At 42.5% G+C, this 12,480-nt stretch overlaps 1 protein-coding gene across 2 annotated transcripts in view; it reads right to left on the bottom strand.

Moving 5' to 3' along the window:
* Thada (THADA armadillo repeat containing) overlaps positions 1-12,480 on the bottom strand; it is a 284,103-nt gene that overhangs the window by 212,989 nt on the left and 58,634 nt on the right. For both annotated transcript variants that reach the window (XM_085833257.1, XM_029471016.2), the window contains one exon: positions 2,161-2,293. In XM_085833257.1, coding sequence (XP_085689383.1) covers positions 2,161-2,293 — 133 coding nt within the window. The remainder of the gene's footprint in view (positions 1-2,160; positions 2,294-12,480) is intronic.

The following is a 12,480-nucleotide window of genomic DNA, read 5'->3' as shown; positions in this document are numbered from 1 at the left end:
AAGTATAGACATATGTGACAACATGAAGGAACTGGGAAAATACACTGCAAAGTGAAAGAAGCCAGACACAAAAGACTGAGCACTATAAGATTCCACTTACATGAGATGTCCACCACAGACAACTCTACAGAGAAAGATTAGCTGGTTGCCTAGGGCTGGGGACAGCAGAGGGAAGGAGGGTGACATGGGAAGTTACTGCTAATGGGTAGGAGTCAGGAGATATTCCAAAATTAGATTGTGCTAATGGTTCTCGAGCTGGGAGGATATACTGAAAATCACTGTGTTGCATGCATCAGATGCATAAACTGTCCACAGGTGATTATATGTCAATAAGCTGTCAAAGGGAATTCACTTCAGTCACATTCCTGGACTTTCTTCCTTCACCTGTATGTCGTTTTGCCTGCTTACACAGAGGGAACTCACGCACTGAAATGGTAGGTTTTGCCGTAGCTGACTTTAAACTGAAGTTGTCAACAGAACAAAAGATATTACTTTATTTGTAAGTCATGTTAAGAAAAGTAGGATCCTTTTGAACACATTTTTCTAACAATTAAAACTTTATTCCACTAAGATAAAAAAAGAAAGCTACACTCCATGCCTGAGAGGTTTTGTTCCTAGAAACATGACTTGACTCAACTTCACCCAAGAACTGGGCAAGCAGTATGGCAATGCTGCCTGCTGGGCTTGGGAAATGGACTTGCTGATCACTCCGTAACCATGGGCACTGGGCACAAGATTACTATCAGCGGGAATAAGCACATAGCACAAATACTGGACAGGACATTCAGTTGCCTGACATCTGTCCTCAACAAAGAAGGCCACATGAACACAGCAGGTCTGCAGGGATTGCAGATAGGAAACTAAACCACACTCAACCAAAGTAGCTCAGCTCATCTCTCAGGCCTATCTAGTAATCTCAGTCAATCACTTCTGCAACTGTGCATCAAAAAGTCATGAAAATATTGGGAGTACAAGAAAGAAAACAGAGAAAGAAAAAAACCACAGGGGGACTAAAAGATTCCTACTTTACTTCCACTGCACTTATTACACGACCCGTTTTGTGGATTTTTGTCTTACTTTTAACAAGAATGGCATCTGATTTAGTACTGTGAGTGTACTGGGGTTTACTCTTCAGGATAATGAAAGCAACAGTCTCTAACTCTCTATCCTGTGAGGTATAATTACTTTAAAAAGCAAGAGGTTGAGCATGTTTTCATCTGTGTTTAGGAACTGTATTCATATAGTCTCATATGAAGATCTGGTCAGGGGTCAGATGGACTAGGCTTAGCAATTCTAACATCCCTTTGGCAAGTCACCTCTATATCCCTAGTCTCATATAGGATATCTTTATATGATAGCTGTACTTAGCTCATAGAGTTTAGGTAGGGATTAAATGATGTAATAGGCTCAACATAGCCACACTACCCGAGAGCTACTATTAATATTGTGATTTTTTTTTTTTTTAGGCTGTGTGGTAGTGGCACACTCTTTATTACCAGCACTCAGGAGGCAGAGGCAGGCAAATTTCTTTGAGTTAGAGGCCAGTTGGTCTATGAAGTGAGTTCCAGGATGAGCAGGGCTACACAGAGAAACTCTGTCCAAATCAAACCAAACCAAAAACAAATAAACAAAAAAAGATTATGTTTTTTATGATGGATACTTAATAAAAGGACTCAAATATGGAGACTTCCTAAGTAAGCAATCACTACGCCCACAGCGATCCCTGACTACTGAATACATGGATGGAAATCTATGCTGCCCTCTGTCTATATTACAAGACTGATCTCCTGCTCCACGAACAGACCTGACACAGAACATACTGTCCACACAGTAATACAAAGTCATGCAGGAAGACAGAGTATGGCACAGCCAGGAATGGTGCTTGCCACCAATGTTAACAACCTAAATTCAGTTCCTGGGGTCTGAATGATGGAAGGAGAGACCAACTCCAGAAAGCTGTCCTCTGATCTCTATGTGTACCATAGCATGTATATGCCTGTATACACACATAAATCACTAAATGTAATAAAAAATAAAAAGAAAAAAGTCACAAAGGCTATGGTACTGAAAGACAGAAACATCTAATACTTTCACTCACACAGTAAGAAGAGAAGTACAGTGTCCAAGCCCGGACAGACAGTGCTGCTCTTAGGGGAGTACCTGTATGTAGAAGGGAATCCCAGCACTGCGCCTCGTAGCACAGAGTTTGGATGAGGGATCACTGCCTTTAATCTCCTCCAGAACGCTCCACAGCCACTGCTCTGGCAGCTTTTGCAGACTCACATTAGAGCACCTGAAAGGTACAAGCGAGTAAATGCTTGGAATCATCCGGTACTAACAGGTAAACGTACACTAGTGATAGACGGTAACACTGTTACAAAGAAGAGACATTTTACACTGAGAAGACTAAAACTAAAAAGCTTCTTACTACACCCTATGACTACACTATTACACACACACCTATTGAATCTGTCAGTCTCACTGTCAGCCTCATGAACTCTAGAATGACCTGAGAGCCGCCCGCCTCTGGGCATGCCCGGGAAGGATCACCCTTTCTGGGGTGAGAAGACCCACCAGCCATGAGTGCGCTTTCTCAGAGGAGACAGTGAGCTCAGCACAGACTCCCACCACTCTGCTCTTCCCTTTCTGCTTTTGGATGGAGCCACTTGCAGTTCCTGGTGCCTGGCCTCCCCTGTCACGACATTCCTGTCCATGAACCACACAACAGACCCCAATTCCTTAAGCAGCTTTTTATAAAATATTTCAATCACAGTAGCAAGAAAGTTCCTAAGACACCCTCTTTACTGTGTGTCTTGGGACTGGAAGCTATTAAAGGTTCTACCTACTACAACTACTGTGTGCAGAGCATTATCTACAAATAGGTTTGATCACATAGGCTTGCCTTCATACTCACAATGGTCTGAAGAAAGCTTACTAAACTCTTACAGATATTCCAGACGATAAGATTCAAGGGTTCCAACAAAAACATCACATACAGTTTTCTGTAATTTGTTTTTTATTTATAGATATTATACACAAAGTAAATATATTTAGGCTTACATTTTAATAATTATTTGTATTGCACTTAAAATGTAGCTTCTCAAAAATAATTTTTTTCAAATCTGTAAAATATTAAGAATGAAATTTATCTAGGGAGAGGCAAGACATGTTAAAAGTTCATCTGGACACTATCAAAGGATGCTCTTAAAATTGTGTGTGTGTGCTGGGCGTTGGTGGTGCACGCCTTTAATCCCAGCACTTGGGAGGCAGAGGCAGGTGTATTTCTGAGTTCGAGGTTAGCCTGGTCTACAGAGTGAGTTCCAGGACAGCCAGAGCTACACAGAGAAACCCTGTCTCGAAAAAAAAAAAAAATTGTGTGTATGTGTGTGTGTGTGTGCAAGTGCTTGTGCATACACAAACAGGCAGGAATGCCTTGCAGAATAGTCTCTCCTGCTACCTCAGGGGATCTGAGGCTCAGTTGTCAGGCCTATGCTTAAGCCCTGCTGGCTGCTGACCATCAATCACACTGGCCCATCAGAAGACTTTTGCGCTATTGTATTAGTATGAGCTGAAGCAGCAGCATACTCAATGACAGGCAAACAGCCACTATGGAAAGTAGGCACCCTGACTTAAGGGAGTGGTGCTTAGGGATTAGACGGGGGCTTTAATGCACAGGCAGAAGCTCCACTGCTGAGCGAGCCCCTAGCCCCTTCCAGTTCTTATTTTGAGAAAAGATCTCAATGAGTTGCCCATCCGAGCCTGGAACTTGGCAATCCCATTATTCAGCCTTCCCAAGTAGGAAGTAAAGACCAGGCCCTGCTTAACTGAAATTAACACAGTAAAGTAAACAGATATCAAGTTGGAAAAATGCTTTGATTTTAAGCAGAGGAAAAAAAAACATCAAAAAGACAGCTGGCTGTAATTTGGAGCAGGAGTCACACCTTACTCAAGACACACATTTGGGATTTGGTTTTTTCTGTTGAAGAACAGTGAACTTCCATTTCTGACTATTCCAAGTAGCAACTGAAATTTAAAAATACAATTCAGACTTAAAAATAGAACTAATACTACTTAAAATGAGTGATTTTAAACCTTGACATGGGCACATGAGGGAAAGAGCCAACAAACTCCAACACGCCAGCCTTGTTTAGACCTCGATTTGAGCAAATACAATGTAAGAATACTGACAAATAACATAAAAATGTGCAAGTAGTGCAGATACAACACACACCAAGCATGGACCAGTGCAACATGAGGGAAGGTGTCTGCATGTTAAGAGACACAGCACAGGAAGGCCTAGGCATAAAATTCACAGACCAAGACTAATTATTTCAATACTTCAACAACTACCATGCAAACGTACAAAGCACGAGTGGCAAGGTCCATTACCTGAGCAATAATAAAGATAATTGGATCGATTATTCTCTCTACTTTTAAACGTGGTTTACACTCATCTACATACATACACACATTTCTATTGTAAGGACTGAAGTTGCTTCTTTCTCTATCATTTTAAAGACAAGTGTCCTATGTTGACAGAACTGAGGAGGAATCCTGCACCCTCACTGCCAGGTAACTATTCTCCCAGCAAGCTTCATTCCTAGCCACAGCTAGTAATCTCTTTAGCTTACATCAACATTACCAACTTAGAGGCCCAAGAGATGGCTCAGCAGTTAAGCACACGTACCACTCAGGTAAGAGGACCTGAACTGAGTTCCCAGCACCCACAATCCTCGAGCTCCAGAGGACTCAGCACCCTCCTCTGCCCTCTGAAGGCATCCGCACTCACATGAACATGCTCACTCATAAACACAGAAATAAACATTAAATCTAACTCAGTATAATCTTTCATTTCACTATGGAAATCAAAAACCAAAACCCAAAACCTCCAGCTTCCAGACTGCACAAAGCAATTCCTTAAGTGCTAACAGCACAGTAAGAGCTTGGGCTGCCGCCTTCTCTAAGCTTCCATTATTAAAAACAGGAAGAACATATATGGGCTAATTTAGCTCACAATAAGTAGGCAGGGACATTAAGGAAGAAAAAAAAAAAAAAAACCTAAAACAAAAGGTATTGCGTGTGTGTGTGTGTGTGTGTGTGTGTGTGTGTTGGAGTTACATACAGAAGTTAAGAAAGTCACTTTTACAGTGACTTGATGTAGAATCCTCTATAAATTTCATTTCCTTGCATTTTCTGCGCCGCAGTCTAGGGCAGGTGTAATCTTCCGATAAAACCCACCACATAGAGACAGGGAGAATCAAAGTACAGCGATGACAGGAGCTTGTGTTCCTATCAAATCACTGCAGCTCTACTCCACAGCACAAGCACAGGTGGACGCTTCTCCACACAACATCGCCTACGCCTTCCTGGGCCGTCAAATGAAGGCCACAGAAGCCAGGCAGGTCTTCAAACCTGGGTCATCCTATGAACTGAGAACTGTTCTACACTACTAATCAAATCTTGATTTAAATGACAATATTCTCCTTAATTTGAACAGCCACATAAAACCTTCATACTTTAACTTCATCAATTTCTACAAAGTCATTTTTTAATAAGGTTCTTGCCTTTGCTGGCTTCTACAAGAGCATACAACATGCACACCAAATATGCACACAAGCCCGTATTTCCAACTAAGCATCTGTTTATAGTCCCCACATCCCTCTTTATCAAAACTCATACATTTTCTAACTTATACAGAGCAGTGACTAGGCACAGCTGTACAGAGGGTTGGTGGTGTCATGGAGGAACAGGATATAAGCCAGACTTTGAAGGTTGTTCGGAAGAATGGTGGAGAATCTGCAGGGTAGGGTGCAGAAAGCAGGAGATGACCAGGGAACAAACATTAGTCAAGGTCCCAAAGACAATTCCCTCATTTAGATTCTTGGCTATCTGAACTGTAAACACTTAGCCAGGCCTATTTATTCCCTTGAGTATTACATACTAAGGACCAAATGTTCCTTATTAATTTGGGGATTTCCAAAACAGACCCAGAAGAATGTTGTACAAGTTTACAGCTGGCAAAGTGTGCTCAAAAGAGCCCGTGTGCCCACTGAAGACCTGAGACCTCAGGAAGGAGCTCTGAAAAGTGCTCAGGGCACTGCCTCCTGCCACTCCATCCAGAGCCTGCTCTGCCTCGGAATTCCCCAGCACCGAGCCAGCTTTTCTGAAGAACTCTCTCCCACTGGCTGGCGTCCAGTCCAGGCTCTGCCTCTGAGCTCTCCTGCTTTGATTCCTTGCTTCCTAGCTCTGCTTCTCTCTTGGACCAGACCCCCACCCCCCACCCCAAAGTCATATAGGAAAATCTCACTTAACAACATAACTCTTACTTGTTTTATTCATATGAAACACTGTAATTTAAACAAAACATCCTGAAAATCTATTTTCCTGCTACACTGAACTCATTTATTGTATGTCTATTATGCATCTAGCACATCAAGCTCCACACATCTGATCTTGCATCATTCTTGTAACAAACAAATGCATGTACAAATATTGATTCCTGTCAGATGAAGGTATGAACACAGTGGTTAAGGCCACCAACTAGGAAAGTCAGGGCGGACAAGCATCTAAGCATCTGGGTGTTTAGGAATCCCAACTAAGGAGCCAAGTTACAGGACCCATCCCACCTGTGCCATATAAAAGCTCTGTGATCAAGGACAAGTTACAGAGTTCTACTTCCTGTTTTTCTCTTCCATCACATTCATGAAGTTACCTTGGAGCATCCTTAAGAAGTTCTTCGGGGGCACTTTATAAAAATATTAGCTGACTATGAGAAATTTAAATGAGATACAGTAAGTGACTTCCATGTGAAAAGGCATCCCCCATGTGACACAACAGTCCCGCCTCATAACATCCAAAACACACAGAGGGAAGCCCTAAAACCAGTTCAGCTGAAGAGCAAGGAAACCACAGGGGGTAACGGCAGGTGAGACTGCTGACACATCAAAGGGGTCACAGCAAGGCACATTCAGAAGCAGCAGTGGTGACCACAGAGTTCTCTAGGGAAGGGAATTTCAGTGGCTCCCTCTCCCAGGAGAGAGGACAGAGCTGGGGCTGTAGAGAAGAAAATCCAAAAGCCCCGGGAAACTCTGAACCAGGCTGCCTAGCAACTTTTAGTTACATCTGTGATACTCCAGAGGGACTAGGATGAGATGGACCAAAACGACAATATCTGATCTATCTCCTCAGAGACAGAATCCACATAAGTAACAAAGTAATCAAAAGGTTCCTAATTATAGGCAGAAAACCAACTCTCACAACACACACACACACACACACATACACACACACAATAACTGGAACATAAATTAACTCTAAAAGAAAGCAGTTGTATAGGGCAGACTGGCAAAGACCCTAACATAACTTGGCTTTATTACGCTAAAGAAACCCTGAAGGAATGATGTCTTCTTAAGTAGCATAGGAAAGCTGCGGATGTAGCTCAATGGTAGAGAGGCCTGCCTAGCATATGCCAGGCCCTGGGTTCAATATCTTATGACAAAGGAGAAAACACAAAAGGAATATTTGCCTGCCAGGTATGGTACATACCTGTAATCCCAGATTTTGGAAGATAAAAGCAGGAGGATCATGAATTCAACAACAGCTCTGGCTACACAGTAAGTTGGAGGTCACCCTTTGCTACAAGAAACTCATAAATTTTTTAAAATGCAAGAAATTTGGAAAAAACAGTGTTGAAAAATAAAACAGACACATATAAAAATACTAGAAATATTCTGTATCAAAGTATAATTTCAAAAAAGATGATATCGATGCTAAAAAACAAATTGTATCAAAAATTTCTTTATTTTCAAATTTACTTATGTGTGTATGTATGTATTTATTTTACACTCCATATTTTATTCCCCACCACCACCACACCCATTCCTCCCCGCCCCACCATCCACCCTCCTACTGCTCCACATCCCATACCTCCTCCCCACCTCACCCCACCCCCGTCTCAATATGGATGCCCCCACTCCCCACCCCTCCTGACCTCTAAACTCCCTGGGACCTCCAGTCTCTTGAAGGTTAGGTGCATCATCTCTGAATGAACACAGAACCGGCAGTCCTCTGCTATATGTGTGTTGGGGGCCTCATATCAGCTGGTGTATGCTGTCTGTTTGGTGGTCCAGTGTTTGAGAGATCTCGGGTGTCCAGGTTAATTGAGACTGCTGGTCCTCCTACAGGATCGCCCTTCTCCTCAGCTTCTTTCAGTTTTTCCCTAACTCAACAACAGGAGCCAGCAGCTTCTGTCCATTGGTTGGGTGCAACTATCTGCCTCTGACTCTTTCAGCTGCTTGTTGGGTCTTCCAGAGTACAGTCATGCTATGTCCCGTAATAACAAGGGACACAGTATATTAAAAATGCTGAAGGATAACTAACCATTGTTGAATATCTACACCACACTAAACTATATTCAAAAGTAGAAGCAAAACCTGGATTGTTTGAGACACATTAGAAACCTATCTGCCAGGGGAACTAGATGTCTCAGTGGGACCTATGGTGGAAAGAGAAAGCTATCCTCTAAAAAGAAAGTTATCCTCTAACCTCACATACTCACAAGTGAGAAACACACAAACACACAGAGCTAGTTAATTAATTAATTAATTACTACTACTGATGATGATGATGGTCTCCAGGGACTCAGAATGAGAGAAAGCCTAGAAGATGTACTTTAGCAATTTACTCAAAGTAAACCAAAATAGTGTTTAAAGAATAATAACTTTCTTCCAGAGCTCAAGTCAAAAATCTTGGCATCACTGCTTGGCATCAAAGCTTCCTATCTGATATGTCAATGCCACAGGCATTTTACTTTGAAACGATGCAGATGCTGGTCAGGTTTTTCCATCTCCACCATCCTTCAAGCCACTGCCACCATCTCTTTCTAAATTAAAGTCATACTGTGTAACTTCCCAAATGGTCACTCTACTTTTACCAGTATCATTTATTCTCAACACAGTATTCTTAATAATCCTTTTAAATGGCCAGATCAAACTAGGTGTAGCATAATTCTAGCACTTGAGAGGCTGAGACAGAAGGATCCTGAATTTGAGGCTACTCTGGGCTAAGTAGTACCCAGCCTTAAAAGAAAGACTCCACAAATCCAGCTTATTTCTCAGTCATGTCTCAAATCTATTTACAAACCTCAGCTATGCATCCCCAAGTTCCCCCAAGAAGTAACTGAAGTCTAAATTGGTCTCACCTCACCATCTATCTACACATATTAGTTATACATGGCTTATCTGTGTTCCCTCATCTCAATCAGCCAACTGTGGTCCCCCAGACTTCTGCACTTTTGCTAACTGGGTAAAAAAGCAAAAACAGAAAACCAAGACTTCAGCTCAATTAAGAAAGCATTACTTCAAGGGAGATGACTCTATTTTCCACTAGAATTTTGGCTTAATCTGGCTGGTAATAAAGACACTACCAGTTTTTAGTCTGTTATTTGTTTCAGTTTTCACTCCCAACAAACAAACAAACAAACAAACACCACGAAGAAGAACTAGCTGGTTGTGTTCCCTGAAACCAACTTCCAAAAGACACTCATCCAGAAGGTGCTTTGGGGTGCACTGTTATGAGAAAAGTATCTTCCTAAAGGTAACAAAACACAAGTTATCTTCCAACTCATGTTATATTCAGGTTATTTTCAGAGTCACTTCAGTCTCTGAACATGTACTGTCAGAATTAAAAGGCTAAAATAGTGCTCAATGGACTAGGTGGTACAGACAGAAAGCAACCTGGCAATCGGGACAGTCTACAGAGAACTCTGACAGGGAAGCCACTTGTGCCCGGCACGAAGTGAACTGTGTCTCAACCATTCTGGAGGCACTCCAAGTCCCCTGGGAACCCGGGGAGACTTATTCTTGTTGATACGCCACTTTCTGATATTAACTGAATCATTCACAATGGCCTAAGGAAACTTTCACCTACAAACAGAAAGCAACCACTCTCACAACGAAATGTGAAGAACGTGAAAGTGAATGTATGAAACAAATTCCCAGAAATGCACCAAGACATGTACTGCCAAGAAATTAATCATGTACAAGCCCACTGGCACAAGGCCAAGGCTTGTACCTATACTTTTGTTTACCAAATAATTCACTTACCAGGCTACCATCTCTAAGGACTTTTAGGACAGAAAGAAAGCCCTTCCCCCTTGTTCATCAACAGAAGTAAAGTTGAAAACTGTCAGATTTAAAACAGCTCTAAGTAATAATTTATTCAGTTAAGTTATGCTGTCAAGATTTTGCTGAGGGGGACCCTGGTATAGCTGTCTCGTGTGAGGCTATGCCAGTGCCTGGCAAATACAGAAGTGGATGCTCACAGTCATCTATAGGATGGAACACAGGGCCCTCAATAGAGGAGCTAGAGAAAGTACCCAAGGAGCTAAAGGGATCTGCAACCCTATAGGTGGAACAACAATATGAACTAACCAGTACCCCAGAGCTCATGTCTCTAGCTGCATATGTATCAAAAGATGGCCTAGTCAGCCATCATTGGGAAGAGAGGCCCCTTGGTCTTACAAATTTTATATGTCCCAGTACAGGGGAACACCAGGGCCAAGAGGTGGGAGTGGGTGGGTAGGGGAGCAGGGCAGGGGGAGGGTATGGGGGACTTTCGGGATAGCACTTGAAATGTAAATAAAGAAAATATCTAATAAAAATTTTAAAAAGCAACTAAAATTATCAAAAAAATGAAAGAAAAAGAAAAAGGCACATCAATAAAAATGAAGTTATAGAGAGGCTGGCTGCTGATAAATTTTCATATTGCCACACCCCTTTACTTTTCTTTCCTTCATTTACATTTGACAATCATTTAACTAATTTATTATATAATGTCAAAGTGTGATTTGATATAAAATAAATGGTATGTGTTGGTTTAAGTTCAGCACCATCAGCTGCTCAAAGCGATATCTGAGGGACCAGACTAACCCCTCAGACCGGCTATTTAGAAGATCAAGCTTCGTGACCCTGAAACGCTGTGCAAAGACAGAGAGTCTTAGTCACGTTAGGCAGTGCCAGGCAGCCTCTTCTGCCCGCCTGCATACCGAATCCATTCTGAGTGCGTCTCACAGGAAACCAAAACCCGTGCACCTCCATACGCATCTGATCCATTATCTGGCCTTACAAAGCCTTATGGATTTGGACAATCTCATTAAATTCCATTTTATCCATTTTTCTCTTAGGTACCCAAATACTTATGACCAGTCCCTAGAATTCTGCTGCTTCCAATCATTTGGGTTCTTTCAAATACTACTTGACTTTAAATGAAAAAAGAGGCCTTTCTCTACCACCAAACTTTCTCACATCAAAATAAACATTGCTAAATGGGGTTTGGCGGTCACCCCTGCAACCCCAGCACTGGAAAGTAGGGAGAAAAGATCACATGTTTAATGGTACCTTCAGCTAAACAGTGAGCTCAAGCCTGGGCTATGTGAGGCCCTGTCTCAAAAAACAAAACCAGGCAGGCAGGGTAGTTCAGTAGGAGAAGTAGCTATGTATGCAAGCCTGACCCTCGGATCGCTAGATGGAAGGAGAGAACTGATTCCCAAGAATTGTCTTTTGATCTCGCAAGTGCTAGTGTGCACACACAGGGCTAGTTGACAGTGTGCTATGATTTCCTTTAAAATAAAAGCTCCGAGGAACCCAGGGCATAATCCCTCCCATCCATTTTTAACTCTCAAGTACCTACAACAGGGCCTGGCACCCAACTGGGAGGCGTATAAAAGAGCCACATGCTCTGCAATCCTCAGCATTGGTAAAGCAGAGAAGGGGAGATCCTTGCAAGGGGCTGGCCGGCCACCCAGCATGGCCTGCCTACCTGGTGAGCGCCAGGTCAGGAACAAGGTGAGGGTTTCTAAGGAATAACACCTTGTAGCTTCTACAAGGACCTGTATGCAGGTGGACCCACATGAACACATACACAGACTCAAATAAAGCTCTTCTGTACCATTCAAGTAAGGCTCACGCTTTACCGTATTGTTCCCCTCTCCTAACAGCCTCCTGTCACAATTCCTTACATCCAGTAAGATCAACAAGGGTCTCCTCAGCTGCAGCCTAGATAAAATACTCGCCCTCCCCTCATTTGGATTTTAGTTCGGGTTTTATCAGCTACTTGTGTGGCATGAACAGAGGGTTTAAAAAAGAAAATCATTACAAAGATGCTTTGAAAAATCAAGACACATGGTGTGGCGGGCAAGCTCTTTTCATCTCAGCACTCAGGAAGCAGAGGCACAAGGTCCTCTGAGTTCAAGGCCTAGTCTACACAGCTCCACTACAGTCAGAGCTACATAGAGATTCTGTCTCAAAGAGATATTCTTTTGCTTCTTTAGTGACTGCTACTAATAGAGGAGGTACCACCCTAAACATACAAAGTTCCTAAAGGCCCTGGTGAGAACTGCCCCTAACACCTTACCATAACCTCACATAAGCCTTCACGCACAGGCTACAAACATGCTCTAGGTTCCCAGTCACTCCAGCCTAG

Source organism: Mus caroli, unplaced genomic scaffold (genome assembly GCF_978045245.1).
Source record: "Mus caroli unplaced genomic scaffold, Mus_caroli_1 scaffold_18, whole genome shotgun sequence".
Classification (NCBI taxonomy): domain Eukaryota; kingdom Metazoa; phylum Chordata; class Mammalia; order Rodentia; family Muridae; genus Mus; species Mus caroli.
Note: the sequence above shows the minus strand (reverse complement) of the source record. Positions and strands in the feature narration are given on the sequence as shown.